The sequence below is a fragment of the Miniopterus natalensis genome, chromosome 10 (assembly GCF_054644295.1).
Source record: "Miniopterus natalensis isolate mMinNat1 chromosome 10, mMinNat1.hap1, whole genome shotgun sequence".
Lineage (NCBI taxonomy): Eukaryota > Metazoa > Chordata > Mammalia > Chiroptera > Miniopteridae > Miniopterus > Miniopterus natalensis.
Genome location: NC_142090.1, coordinates 36,517,131 through 36,533,027, shown reverse-complemented (window position 1 = coordinate 36,533,027; position 15,897 = coordinate 36,517,131). Strand labels below are relative to the sequence as shown.

At 42.4% G+C, this 15,897-nt stretch overlaps 1 protein-coding gene across 4 annotated transcripts in view; it reads right to left on the bottom strand.

Moving 5' to 3' along the window:
* Positions 1-3,038: 3,038 nt before the first annotated feature.
* Positions 3,039-15,897, bottom strand: part of GLI3 (GLI family zinc finger 3) — a 310,853-nt gene continuing 297,994 nt past the window's right edge. For 3 of the 4 annotated variants that reach the window (XM_016213240.2, XM_087821074.1, XM_016213242.2), the window contains 3 exons: positions 14,136-14,426; positions 9,606-9,936; positions 3,039-8,483 (listed from right to left, as the gene is read on the bottom strand). In XM_016213240.2, coding sequence (XP_016068726.1) covers positions 6,154-8,483; positions 9,606-9,936; positions 14,136-14,426 — 2,952 coding nt within the window. In that variant the 3' untranslated portion in view covers positions 3,039-6,153. The remainder of the gene's footprint in view (positions 8,484-9,605; positions 9,937-14,135; positions 14,427-15,897) is intronic. The other variant, XM_016213241.2, reaches the window with a different exon arrangement.

The following is a 15,897-nucleotide window of genomic DNA, read 5'->3' as shown; positions in this document are numbered from 1 at the left end:
CTGTAAGCATACCACATATCTGTCTAAACCTGCTCTGCTTACCTCTGTCCCTCTTATTCCAGGTCAAGTGATCTGTCCCATGATCCAGTTATCTCTGTTCTCCTTAATATCAACAGCTTCCTGTCTTCTGCCTTTGTCTTATTAGATGATTAATGGGGTCAAGCTTCTTGCATTAAAGGAAGGTAAGAAGGTAAGGAGGGAGGGAGAGAAGGAATGGGAACAACAAAAATCCATCTACCTCTCCTTGACCTACTACTACCTCTTTCCTTTCCCTTGGAAATATGGAGTTCAAACCCTCTGAGGTGCATAGTTTTCCCACCTTGGTAACACCAGTGAATTGTAGAATATCTTTTAGAAGATAGGAAGCATTGTATCATAGCTTAATTGTAGTGCTTTTGCTTTCTTAGCAGGAACATAGAGAAACATGTGTCTTAGTATTGGTGGTATCTTAAATGTAATGAAATGTGGAATGCTATTTAAAAGCTAAATCAGTAAATCCCCTTTGTATCGTGTTGTTTGACTCTCAACTATTTATGCTCTGGTTTCTGTTCCCAACCACCCACTGAAAAATGTTTCCCCATGGTTACCCAGGGTCTCCTAACTTTCAAAACTAGTATTTTTCAATTGTTTTGCTAGACTTACATGTTGTTTTTGACAACACTGGCCTCCTGAAATTTTCTACCCTGTTTCTAGAGCATGCTGTCTCTCCTGTCCCTGACCTCCCTCTCCTCCTCTGGCAGCCCTGCTTCACATGTGCTCACCCCTTCTCTTAGTTCATGGGGCCAGTGTTCCTCGGGGTTCATTCCTCAATCCTCATTCTACACTGGGCTGGTAATGGCACTCTTAGCACCTGCTTCATCTGTCACCCGTGCACCAAAGCCTCTCAAGTCAGGGTCTGGATTTAAATTTATCTTTTGGGCATATTGCCTGCAGTATGTTTCTCTAATTTTATTTTCATTTTTTAAATCTTAGTCTCTCAACCTGGAACCATTTTCTCCATGAAGGACATGTGGCAATGCCTTGGAGACATTTCGGTGATTACAACTTGGGGGGGGCGGATATTACTGCCATCTAGTGAGTATTGGCCAGAGATGCCACTAAACATCCTACAGTACATAGGACAGTCTCCTACAACAAAGAAATATCTGCCCCAAAACGTCCATAATGCTGAGGCTGATTAGTCCTGCCATATACACTTCAGATGGATAATGCCCCATACTGAACTTCCCCTTGAGCATCTTCCATATGGCATACTATTGTATTTTGTGGTTATGTCTGTCCCTCCTAATGGGCTAGAAGCTTATGGGCACACTGGGCTTTATTCACCTTCTTGTCTAGAGTTCCTATCAAGGAATGTGAATGGAATATTAGATATCCAGCAGTGCTATGAATTAATGGAATATGCAACTATTGTCTATGCAATATCCCCAGAAAAACTCTAAGCTCTCTGAAGGCCAGGACTATGATAATCTACCACTGGGTGTTGAGGAAGGTGGAAGCAGCATGAGAATAAGTCCAAGATGCAAGATAGGTGAGAAATTTTGTAGAACCTAAGAGGCCATGCCTCTGTTGGCTGAGTATGAGCTTAATGCTTGTGGCCACACAATGTAAAAAAAGAAAAAAAGCCTAAAAACAACTTAGGTTCTGTAACTATTTCTAAAATTGTGAAGAGGTTGAATAAGTAAGGTAGAGAAGGCATAAACTAGGTCTATGTTGGTAAAATGCCATTCAAAAGTAAAAGTTAATATTAAAGGAAGGATGAGCCTAGATTGTATTTGGAACAGTAAATACAACATAAAGTAAAACCAAAGGGGAAACACTACCAGGTCAATGAAGAGAAAACCCTGGCATAAAAAGGGATGAATATGACAATTTGGCAGTGGGTTAATTTTTCCATCTATTCTATTATATTCTTATTTGGGCAATATATAATAGAACCTTTGAATTCCCAAGATTACTTAAAATAAATCTTTATGATACCATATGGATTGCAGCTCCACCATTGTACCTCATACTCTGCTGCCTTCAAGTCTCCTTCATAGGAGGCACTTTTAAACAAAGTTCTGTGTTGTATCTGTGTGCCTGCTCACACAGGCTTACAGGAGGTTTGTATTATCATGCACCCCATTCCTCATTTTCCTTTCTATTAGCCTCATTTCTTATTTATTTTGACTTGCATACGGCATAAATCTTCATAAGCTAAACATTTATACCTAAGGGCATACATTCTTTTTTTTTTTTTTTTTTTCAGAATTCATTTGGACACCTTTTGTGAGGGATCTAGTTAAGAAAGCAAAGAATTTGGGGTTTATGGTAGAAAATTCTCCCTTGTGAATTAGAAAAACATGGCGCATCCCTATGACTGCAGAACAGGAAGACTTTCATCACATACTAGAGGGGCAGTTCCCTGGGACATGTGCAGGTGTACTTGTGCAGGTGAGTGCAGGAGGGCCTCACCCATCATTGTAGCCCTGAGATAGACTACCAGTACCCTTGGTTGCTCGCTCAAAGGACATCTACTGCTATTCAGACAGAGGTAGGGGACCCATTTGGAGTCTTTTACGGCAATCTGGAGAATAATATTGAAAAGAAAATATAAGACAAATGAGGTAAGTCATTTACATTTGTCTGAAGTAAGTTTTTAAAAGCCACATAAAAGTAGACATACCATGTCAGATTTTCTGTTAATATGTGTTTTACCTTACACCCTTTGAAATGAGAAGGTAACATATAAAAGAGGGACAAGTTGTTAACCATTAAACCTTATTCACATCCTTCCACATACAGTTTGGCAAAGCATAACATTAAGAAAAACCATCATGGTTACAAGCAGCGTGTCCAGGCACAGCCCCGCACTCTCCCTAGCAGGGAGTGTCAGGCATCCCCTTTTCCACCTGAGGGATGAAGGATCTGGGTCTCTGAGCACCAGTGCATTTGGCTTGCTGTGTGGGGGGTCTGGTCCAAACACAGGCTCTGGATTTTTCCAAGGAAAGCATTCTTTCCATTCATCTATAAATTAAATAAGCAAACCACTAAAATTTTCAGTACAAAGAGTTTTTATTGACATTTTAAGAAACATTGTTCTTTCTCTTTGTTACAAAAGGACTAAGTGGTTCTGAAAGCAAAAGTCGAGTCCATTTGTGGCTGCCCCACTCTGGGCTGGAGGTGGGCATAGAGCATCGCTCTGGAGGCAGGCAGATGCAAGGAAGGCCCGGGGCCAGTCACATCCGGACACTATGCCTACAATACTTAAATGTATTTACATGTCTTTCTTTTAAAAAAGGATTACACATTTTATTTTTTAAAAATCTAAAAATGTGAAAAAAATGAACTTGTATTTTATCTTACACTTTTGCAGGATACACAACAGTAACTTGTCAGAAGGGAACATCCTCCTATGGGTTCAAAACATGGGAAACCAGGTTACAACACAGCTCAGATTCGGCTACAATCGTGTACTCTTAGCTGGATGGGGAGCATGCAGCTTTGAATTCTGACTGGGCAACACAAAAGGGTCTCTTGCATTGACACGATTAACATAAAATAAGGCACATACATCGCAAGAATCAAAATGCTGTGGCTCAAGAGGATGAGCAGATGTGTGAGGAGCAGGGGCAGTCTAGATAGAAAATAAAACAAAAATGTTTTGACATGTAAAAACATGTTTAACAAAGATGTGAAACAGAAATACCATGTATGAGCCTGCATAATAAAGTAGGATGTAACAACAGTGACTCAGTAGAGAGAAGGTTGGAGGCTGGAGGTGTGTCCTGCTACAGGAGACGCCAAGTCTACAGAGATCCATGTCCAGACAGGATACTTCTAAATGGCCCAGAAGACCTTCCTGCCACTGACTGTCACAACAGATCCATTCTTCTGAGATTTCCAGATTGAGAGGAGTCACATACTGCACTGAAGACAGTAGGAAGGAAAACAAGTTTGAAAAGAAAAAAATGAAGGAACAGGGCAACCCAGAGAATCATCTGAAACCAGAAGAAAAAGCAGAGGCACAAGATGACAACAGTGTTTATCCCAATTGCTGTCCATCCTTCCTTGTGGGGCAAAGATGATATGGGAAGTTATGGGAAATGAGAAATGTGGGTCCCACCCAGGAACTGCTAAGGAAAGTAGACAGAGGAGGACAGAGATTGGGCCAAACCACAACAGCATGAAAGATAACACCAGGACCTGGGGATTTTGAGGTTCCTGGAAAAAGGAGATATATGGAATGGATCACTGATTTTTGTGACCAGATCATGACCTGTTTGATGAACACAGAAAAAGCCTTGCTTTTCCCATTGAAAAGTGGTAGAGACTCGACTGTACTGGGCTCAGATTAGTAGCTGTTTTTGGCTTCTGGGCTCTGTTCCAAAGCAGATTCATCCTTTGATTTAAAAGAAGGTGCTCTATGTGGGAGGCTGGCAGGATGTGGAAGATAAATCTCAGCATCACTCTGCTGATCTCAAGAACATCCAGTTGAAGGCAAATCCAATTGTCTTATTTACCTCCATGCTGAGATTCTTGGTCCAAATGAGAGACCATAAACATGAGAAAAATAGGCTAGTCCTAACATTCTTTCCATTATCTAATATTTTATTGTACCTGATTTTGCCTTTCTAAAGCTAATTTAAATGGCAGGAATAAAGGAAAAAAGCTAAACAAGTGATCCATGAGCCACTTTGGATAAATCCAACTCTTGGATCAGTGGGAATAATACAGCAGACAGTCTTAGGTGTTAATATTTTAATAGTTTACATATTTTTAAATGTAAAATGCTGGATAATCCATGTACTCTGTGCACACAAAGTATGTTTTTTATGTGTATCCACTGTACATGGGAAGTAGCTGCACTTTTTAAATTTTTAAATGTTTTAATCCAAAACAAAAGGACAGATTAAGCCCATGTTAAGGACTAACTGCATAGGATATTTAACTTCTTCAGTGTATGCAGCATTTAATAGAGTATACAAAGGCATCCATACACAGCTACTAAACATCCTACCTAGTATCTCAAATAACAAAAATAGTTGAAGCAATTTATTCCAATTATCATTGTATGTGAGCTTTTCCTGATACAACTAAATTTTATAAATCCCTGAAAATAGGGCACTTAGAATAGAAGCAGTCCTTCACTAAGTGGGATTAATATATGTAAATGACAGCCAGCTGTGGGATTGCTTAAATACCTATATACTTAGAACTACATCATATAATCAATTCTCAGTTATCTATGATAATGGTAGAGATGGAACTAATCAACAAATACAGCAAACCCACAAATATTCCCCAAACTAATTCTACCCAACAGCTTCAATCTACAATCCATCTAACTTCTCACCAGAACAGAAGAAAGAAGCAACATGCCTGAGTGTCATCAACTGGCTTTCCCCCCTCACTGGAATGCTGAACGGCACTGAACGTTCATGAAAAAAGAGGGAGAGGAGGCAAAGTAGATAACTGAAAACTGACCATACAGACATACCCCCCAAAGCACACTATGGACAGGGAGAATTTTAAACCCAAACTGTAAGCAAACTAATTTCAAGAGCCCCAAATTTCCACGGTTAAGAGTATGCCCTTTAGGGGTGAGGAGTATGTCAAAAATCTGTGATCTCTGTGACAATTCACCCACAAAAGATTCTTAAACTCACTATCCATTCTTGTGCCCAACATGGGGATTAAAAAAACAAAAAACAAAACTAACGTTGAACATATGTAAAGAAAAATTTAAAAGGTGGAGTTAACCCCTTGGTCAAAGGCATACCAACTCCTATTTCTTTTATTAACAGAGAAACATGTCACATCCTTTCATCTGATCTCTCTTCAAAAAGAAAGAAGAACATGCACATCACACATTTATACTGGTTTACTAATAAAGGGGGCAGACTTACATTTTTTTTAAAAAGGGGTATTTCGAGTGTAACAATACTGATGCAAACTGAAATGGAAGACAGTTTCTCCCTAGAATACTTTAGGGTTTCTCAGAGTCCTTTTCCATAAAAGGAATATACTTGAAACACATCCCAGTTAGGTGAGATGAGATTGCAAAAATACATACAGAACTAAAAAAACAAACCAGCAAAAAACTGACTCAATTTAATCTGTTAAACTCCTAAAGTTTCACGTTTGTTGGCAGTCCTTTATTCCTAGAGCCTATTGCATAACTGCAAGGAATTTGCTTTCTTCTGCAAGGGAGGTCAACAAAGAACTCATGTCCCCGATGGCCATGTTGGTGGTGCTCACAGACAGTGCTGGCAATGGGACAGATGTTCGTGGTGTCGTAAGGCGGGAGGAGCTATGGGAAAGGTTCTGAATGATACTTGGGCTCAGGGCTCCTGACATCAAGCTGGCATGGTCCCCGTCATCTATGATGGCGTCAAAATCAATCTGCACCCCTTCCAGGTCATGGCTATCAAGGCTGTCAACTGTGCTTGTCACCTGGTTAGCACCTGGGGAAAGTAATTCAGAGTTTTCAGTGCTGGCCCCCTGCAGCAGGCAGTTGGCTTCTGAAATAGGGAATGAAGCAGTTTTCATATCTTGGTGACTGAAGCCAAGGATTTGGTCATAGAACTGACCAGAGTAACTCTGCACATTAGAACAGAGTTGATGGGGCTGCCCTTGTATCTCCAATTTGATGCCATTGACCCTGCAGGTCTGACTTGTGTCACTGTGCTGTCCTGGCTGTAGAGTGAGGCTGGCCCTCGGCACAGCCTGGCGCCTGCTGCCTCCATAGCCAGCACATGGCTGGTAGTCTCTGACAGCTGCCAAGCTTGACAGCTGGCCTCCGATGCTGGGAGGACCTGGCAGGCTGCTCTCTGGCCCTTGATATACATTGATATGTGAGGTAGCGCTAACCTGCCCTAGCATCTGCTGCCTGGGGCGGCCTGCCCCCTGGTGGTGCATGCCATCACTGAATATCTGATGAGACAAGTATCCCTGTCCCACCGGGTATCTGGTTGGCATACCATTCACTGTGCTGCCAGCTGACTCACTGGGCACCATTAACAGGCCAAAATCTGGCTGGCTCCCATTCCCTTGCATGGTGGTGCTTCTCAGCTTTGCCACTTGAATCCCAGCACCACAGGTACCATCAAGCAAGCCGGGGACCCCAGGCTGCCTGTTGAGGCAGTTCCCATATTGTTGGGCTTTACAGGGTTGTTCATGGAAGACGTTTCTGTTGGTGCCAGTATCACCACTGTGGACCACCAAGTGCTCTGGTCCACCATAGGTGCTGCCGTGCTCCCCAAAGGTCTGATAGACCCCCAGTGGGCCAGCCCCATTCCCCAAGAGATTCTGTGGGTGGGCACTCATGTTGTTATATAACCCAAAGGCTCGAGCTGGCTGCGCTGCGGACCGCTGGCCACATTTCAGCCTCGAGGAGGACAGGTCAGCGCTGCCAGAGCTGACCTCATTCCACTGGATGGGCAGGTCGGCTTTGCTGGCTTCAGAGCAAGGCTGCTCTAGCTCACGGTACTGCTGGCTGACATGGCCATCTGGCAGTACAGGCTGGTCAAAGTTGCCATGCCCATTTCCCAAGCTGGGCCCATGGGGCACTTTGCTGTCACCAGAGAGGTTGTTCTGGAAGTGTTCATACCCAGCTTGGTTCTGGGAATTTAAATACTGTACCACATCATCAGGCAAGAAATCCTCATCGTTCAGGTTCACATCGGTGTCCATGGTCAGGGACTCCAGGGTGATGTTCTCAGTAATGCTCGGAGGACATGGAGAGGAGCGGAAGTGGCGGGACTGACCACCCTCTGGCCGTGTGTAATTCTGAAGCACTAAATTACGTTTTTCCAGCGATGGAGGCAAAACCGGAGGGTTGAAGCTGTTTAGGCTATTGAAACGCTGTACCCTGGGCAGGGAGAGATTCTCCGAGACCGTCCTCACCGGGTCACTGGCTCTTCTCACACTGTGGCCTAGTGTGTCCTGGGGTAGCAAAGGCCGCCGGCTGTAACTGTGGGTTCCCCCGTCACTGCATCTCCTGGGAGGGTGGACAGGGGGCAGGGCCCCCACGGACTCCCTGCCATCCCCAAGCAGGGCCATCCTGGTCTTCAGGCTCATCCTTTCCATGTTGGGCAGTGGTGTGGGTGGTGGCCCGCCAGTGGCAGCAGCATACTTTGCTTTCAAGCGGTACTGCTGGGCCGGTGTGAGGCTGAGCAGGCTGGGTAGGCCATCGCACTGGCTGGCCTCGCTGGACCTGCGTGAGGCATCAGTGGAGATGGGGTCGTAGGAGTCGGCCACACTCACGTTCTGGGGCCGGCTCTCGGCCTGGGATGCCTCACTGGACCTCCGACTGGAGAAGCAGGGGGAGATGCCTGAGGAGCGGCGGCTGCTCAGGTACGCAGAGCTGATGGTGCTGGTGCTGCTGTCCCTCCTGTTGAGCATGTTTAGCATGGTGACATCCACCAAGGAAGAGTCACTTCTATTTGGGAGGAGGGTCATGGGCCCGCCCAAACTACAGCTGATACTGGGCTGGGTGCCTGCAGAGAAAGTGTGGGAGAGATGAATTCATTTCAGGATGATTTAAAATAAGCCTCAGCAAAGGGTAAAAGGGTCAGGTAGTAACTATTTTCAGTTCCCCACTCCAGGCAGTCTCCATCACAACTACCCAACTGTGCTGTGCAGCACCAAAGGGCAACAGGCCATACTGAAGGAATGGGTGTTGCTGGAGGCCAATAAAACTTTATTTACAAGCTCACAGGCAAAGTTCTGGGACCCTTGGTTAAAATAGTAAGGACTGCCTGGCTGTCATGGCTCACTGTTGAATATTGACCTATGATCCAGGAGATCACTGTTCAATTTAGTCAGGGCACATGCCAGGGTTACAGGCTTGATCCCCAGCAGGGGGCATGCAGGAGGCAGCCAATCAATGACTCATCATTGATGTTCCTATATTTCTCTCTGAAATCAATACAGATATATTTAAAAAAAAGCACACAAAACCCCCCAGTAAGGACTGCTTGGATGAATTAAGTTCCTCATAGGCCTAGTGCAAGGGCAGAATGAAAAGCCCAAGGGCAGAATGAAATACACAGCGCTGAAGTTACAGACATGTCTACAGGCTGAAGGCATTACAGGATTTCACATTCACACTAAGGGCTTCCCGTGACATCCTATGAAACTGTAACACACAATCTTCACCCTTGGAATGTGCTCCAGGCATTCAGTGTTATCTCAGACTTAAAAACTGACTTGGGCTGACAGTGTGAAAGGTTGCTTACCTTTCCCTGAACTGGACAAACATTTGTAAGGTGGCTGCTAGCCTCCTACTTTTAGATGTAGGAACAAGAGACAGGTGCTGACCACCGATGCCTCCGCTGCTGGGATTTCTTCACCTGATCTAATAGTTATGATTTCAACATCAAAATATGAGTCATGCATACTCTTACTTTTTGTTTCAGCATTATCCTATCACTTCCAGCTTTTAAAATATGGACTCTCTAGGAAGGCAGCATTAATATGTATGACTGCAGCATAATTTTAAGACTGGTGGAAAAGTTAGCAAACATAAAACCAAGGGTCCAGTTCCTCTCACGGTGTTGTGGCTGCATTTAGAAGGACTGAAAACCCTGAGCAGATACAAGGTCTGACACAGAACTCACCATTTCCTATGAGAGGAGAGACCGCAGGGGCTTTAGGGGGTAGGATAGGGTTCAGTCGTGGAAGCATCCCATTCACTTGTTTGAGCCTTTCTAGTTTTACGTGTTCCATCCATTTGGTCCCTGCTGGGTTTCTCCTGGCTTGTAGAGCAAGAGCTGTGGTTGCTGTGGAAATGGTCGAGTCCATGATTGGGGTTTCATCAATGGCACTGAGGTCTCCCACACCACCTCCTTCGCTCAGAGGAAGGTCGAGCCCACTGTTGGAATAGTTGCTGATGGGGGACTGTTGGCTGCTGCATGAAGACTGACCACCAGGGCTTGGCTGAGATGTCTTCTGGGGTCAAGAGAAAAGGAAAGAAATGTTACTGGAAAGTAGAAAGGAAAGGGAGTCAATAATGAGAGATGATGCAGATTAATACGTGCAGGGCATGCAGTGGGCTGAATGAGAAGAACTATGTTCTGGCAAATGGAGATGGCAACCCTCAACCACAATGACTGATGGACCACCAGGTGGATACGCAGTGGGAAGCAATAGATAGCAGGGAGGGTTAGATGTGGTGTGACTGACATAACAACCATGGAACCCTGTCCAAAACACCAACTCTGCAAACACACCTCCTGGGTTCCAATCCCACTTCCATGGCTTTATTTTTTAGGCAAATTACTTAGCCACTCCTAACTCCAGTTTCCTTATCTATAAAATAAGTTATTTATCTTAGAGATTGTTGTGAGAATTAAGTGTGCAGCCCTGAGAGCATACTAAATGTAAAAAAAAAAAAAAAAAAAAAAAAAGCCTGGGTAATAGTAACTGATTGGCTCAGAAAGCATTTATGATAATTATCATAGCTGACATCAGTCCTTGGTGTTATTCTGCTGGGCAGCTATATCCATGGAAGACATACTCCATAAGCACACGCTACCTTCTCCCCAACAAGAGCCCCTCCAAGCTGCTCAGTGATTGTTTCTCAAGTTATTTGTAATCTCTTGCCTTCCTACACTTTCCCACTTTATAGAACCCAAGCAGTGTGTGGGTAAAGGCAGTTGTAAGAAGTAAAACTTCAATCACTTAGATTCTGCTGTGCCTAGAGTGGGGGAAAGGGTTCAAGTCACAGGCACCTCGAGTTTGGTGTGCCCCTAGCATTTTACTAGGACAATCAGGCAATATTGCCCTAACTCCAACCAAGTGGACTGCGTAAAACAATTCTGCAACTAGATGGAAACTTAATAGTCCACTGGCTCTCAATCAGGGAAAGGCCCCTCCAGGGGCTCCTGCAAATGGGGAGTGGAAAGCTCCGTCCCCATGTCTGAGAAGCGCCACATAAAATGGCCCACATTGAGCAGTCCACACAACATAGAACTGTTCTATCAAAAATTCCACTGGTGCCCTGGTTGGTAAACAGCCTAACCTTTTTTGTACAGATGAGAAAAGTGATGTTCAAAGATGAGTGACTGCCCAAAGTCACAAAGTCAATGGTGCAACCAGCTGAGACACCCGGCCCAGCTCTACCACATTCCTCTGCAGCACCTTCTCCAGTGTTACTCTAACCACTGCAGCCTGACAGCAGCCAAAAGAGCAAAAGGTCTCTAGGGAGAGATAATGACACGCACTCAACTACAGACCACTGCCGTCTCAGGTGGAATGCACAGTGCTGTTAGGAGGGGGTCTGAGACACAGATTACACTTTTTCTGCAACAGTATGTACACCTGAGCAAATGAACACTTATCAAGTGAGTGCCACATGATCCACTAAGTCTGTCTGTCCTGGGCAACCAAGCAGATCAAGTAAGAAACACAAATTTGATCATGAGTTCATGAAGCCTTGCTTAAGTTTTTGCTTCACCAGTCTTGGCATGCCAGACCTCACGTGCTCCTGTTCCAAGGTTCTTGGAGCAGCCAGGGCTTTTGATGACCTTTTCTCTGGATTGTCAAGTCAGAGTGTGTGTGTATGTGAAACTGTGTATGTACACAAGCACATGCAGACACATGCTTCCACAGGGCATGGAAGAAGGCACAAATGCACTTATAACTAGAAAAGCTTTAAAGGGGCTCAGACATTTAAATAAAGATTAAATTGCTAACAAAGAAAAAATGTATCCAGATCTTCCTCAAAGAAGGTGGTGCAAATCTGTTCTGGATTTATACTACTCAATATGGTAATTAAATAGTCTTTGAGAACATCTGCTTGGTAGGCCCTAGTGTGATTTATTATGAAAACCTAGACAAATAAAACAATGAATTTTACCATCTAACTCCACATTTCCACAAGCTAAATGTTCAAAATGCAGTGCTTCTATGTTTGAAACATATCTGAGTAATGTTCTCTATCAAAGGAATCACAAAGCACAAAACTAAAGAAAAATGAAATGAGTAAAATTAAATGTCAAAATGAAAACAGAAAAAAAAAAGCAGAGAAGCCAAAATTCCCTCACCTTATTACCCACTGTCCTTAGGAAGTAAGAATAAGACATTTAGGAGCATTACACAGAAGGGATGTTGGATTAATAAGAAAAAAGAAGAAAGAATTTAATTTTTAGCATGATGATCAAATCAAAGACAGGTTTTTACAGGTAGAATATTAGAAAGTAAATCTCATGTGCATTAGTAAATGTCTATGAAGATATCTACTTATATCCATAAGTATGTGTACATATACATACATAATAGTCTCCTACGGAAATCTGATTAATTTATTAACAACAATGAGCCTCGGTTTCCTCACCTATAAAACATGGGACCTCGTCTCAGCCTCTGTGATCTCTTCTGGCCCTACATTTCTATGATTTAGTTACTCTATAAGATATTCTAACATTTTGTGACATCTCAGATGTCACTTAACCAAATTGCTATAAAACTTTATTTCTACCTATTTTCTTTTTAAATAATGGGTGTTTGGAGAGGAGATGACAAGTTTTCTTGAGCCAGAAACATACATTAATGATACAAGAGATTCTGGGTTCTTAGGATGTCCTAACAACATAAATCAATGTCTTTCGATGACATAATCTAATAGACCACACATTCACATTCCTTGTTTCATTAAACACTTGAGGATAAACTGTTGAATGTTCTGCACAATTATTACACAGGTGGGCTTTATTTTAGAAAGTTGATACGTACTCCCAAGAAAAAAGTATATAACACACAGTTTATGACCTGATAAAGTATAGTGATCAGTCCTAATACATATATAAACCTTTTACTAAGATGCTTTTTAAAACCAAAGTATAGCTACCCACTGGGAAATAATAATAAACCTCCATTATTTGCATCATTTGTGGCTAGGCTTAATGTCATTAAGACTCATAAGAGTTCAAAGACAAACTCAATAAGTCATTAGAATTCAACTGGTCATTAAATTCTACTCCATGAATTCTGGAATTGTATGTGCATTATTTCCTGCCCATATGTACTACTGCACAGTAACATCATTCAGGAATTCATAGGTGCCCATCCAATTTCTAGACTTTCCTAATTTTAAAAAAATGTTTCCTTGAACTGAGTATAAATTTGCCTGCCAGGTCATTTCCATGAGTTTGGAAGTCTAAGCATGTCACTTCTATCTGGTACCTTTCCTCTGCCTCCACAGAGCTGACACCATTAAACATATGGCCAAATACAAATGTACTGACTCTCTTCTGATAGTTGCTCCTTCTATTTTTCTTGTTGTCTTTTAGAAAATCTTAGATGTTTTATTATGGCACATACTATATAAAGCAAAATGACGTTTGAAAGAAGCTGTAACAGTAGCATAATCCATATATCCTATTCATAACTAAACCAAAAGATTTTTGCTGACGACCTTTCAATCCCTCCCTTGCTCTCTCCCTCTTTGGTTCAGGCACCACTGCAAAAACAATCTCTAGACTGGCACTAAAGTTGTCTCTTCTAAAAAGTCAGCAGAAAAACACAATCCTTTATATCCTCATGCCTTTTAACTACTGCACACTGCCCTGGGATCCCAGGGCTAGTGCTTGGCTATGCCAGGATCTATCTGCTTCTTTCCTTGTCTGAGTGCTGAACTTGACAGCCATGTCTGCCTCTGTGACTCTTGCCTTCCTCATCATGTCCCCTTAAAGCCCCATCACAATGAATTATATTTGCTTTTTGTCCTGCAATATCCCACTGGATTATTAACTTCTAAAGAATAGGGACAATAACTTATTTATCTTGGTGTCACCAGGGCAAAGAAGACAGAAAACCTGTTTACAGAAAGACCCAATGAATGATTTTCTATATTACACTGAAAATGTAGACAGTTGTGTCTTTCTGCCACTAGGTGGTATGGCTCCAGATCTATTTTAAAAACCATTTAGAAAATTCTGAAACTCTTTTTTGAGCTGAGTTATTCTATGCAGAGCAACTCTGAGTAAGCAATCCAGGTCACTGAGATCAATGAGCTCCTGTCCTCCTTTAATCAGATAGCTTGATGCAGTAAGGATGGGAGCAGTCTATTCCCTCTTAATGCCCTCTCCAGATCTTTGACATGACCTTAGATGTCTTTGGGAAAATCAGAAGGAAAGTGAATGACATACCATGGGTTTCTCTGCCTTGACCGTTTTCATTTGGAGGCATTCCTCCCGCTTTGAGGTAGTGTTGCTGAGGTCCTTCTGCTCACCAAGGGCTCCCTGAGTCTGCCTGCCAGGAGACCTGGACTGTGAATGGCTGCCGGAATCTCGTTGTGGTGGGGGCCGAGGATGAATGTCCCCACGCTGCTTCTTGGTGACATGAGCCTCTGGGCCATGCACTGTCTTCACGTGTTTCCGTAGGGAGCTTGGGTCTGTGTAGCGCTTAGTGCAGCCTGGGATTTTGCACACATATGGTTTCTGCCAAATGCCATGCGAATGAAATAACATTGTTATGAAAGTGATTATGCCCCAGCCCAACAGTCTTTTGTGGTTGCTTGTCATATTTTTAATTCTTTAAAAGCACTTTCAGAAAGCTTTGAGGTATTCAAATACCTCCAAATGAAACAAAGGTTTAATAAAGGCCATTTCAACATTGTCCAGGGTCTAAAGAATCTAGCTTTAAGACATTACTGTTCTAGAAAGTGGTCACGAAGAACGAAGAACATATAAATTGCATTTATAATCTTAGAAATATTTATCCTTTGAGTAGGAAGAAGAATCATGGTGTCACAGTAAGTGCTGAATAGCTATTTGATGATGACATTGATGGTGATGATGATGACAGAAGAAGCCATAAAAGATACCACCATTAATCAGAGGAATGCTATATACCTTTTGGGAGAGTGTGTGTGAAAAAATTTCTTACAGATGTCCTAGTTTTCAGATCTAATATCAGTCTAACCTCTTGAAAATGTGCTTTTTACACTTAGGCATAAAAAAATTGCCTCCAGATTCTTCCATGTTAGGTATCACTAAAATATGTTTCTTTGGGTAGTATTACAATTCTGTGGGGATGATCAGGGCCCAGAATATCCAGAACATTTCCAATCCTCAAAGTCATAAAGTCCTGTTAGATTTTCCATGAAAGCTCACTCATAAACTGAAAAGGGCTAATGGATGGTGTCCTGGAGATGAAGATTCCTGGTCTAGGCTCTGCTCCTGAGTACTAAGGTCTATAAATTATTTCATGTTAATTTCATTTTCTCTGTGGGCCAGTAATCAAGCCCACAGATACAGTCATAAAAAATTATATGGATGCTTATAGCTGAATATTTACTCAAATTAGAGAACTGCTGGCATTGTATTCTTGACCAACATCAGAATTACGAATTTGTTTACTTGGCTTGAAATATACTCATGGATGCTTATATAGTATATACTTATATCTATATATACATATTAGAAGATGAGCTATTAGGTAAGCAAGAGTCATAAAAAGCATGATCAGTATAATGCATCCATTATATTTAAAAAGATGCCCTATCTTATAGAGTGTATGTGTCTAAAAGATGCTTTTTGACTAAAAGCCCAAGAACAGATGGAGTGCTACCTAAAATAATGATGAAAGGTCCTAATGTAGTGAGGCAAGGATTATGAAAATTATCCTGAGAGACTTCGCCATTCTTTTGGGTAAAACTGATTCCCATTAACTATGAATTACTTCTATTCAGGTGCTCCTGTGATTTGCAGTACACACACACACACACGCACACGCACACACACACATAATGATGAAATAAGCACATCAAATTCTATGCATTAGGGACAGAAGAATGGCCCCAATGATTAGTGTTATTACCTTATAGTATTCTGACACTGGCCCTGTGCATGCTCACTGCACTGCTATGACAGGCTGCTCCATTAATAGACAGACTGGGATGCATGGGGA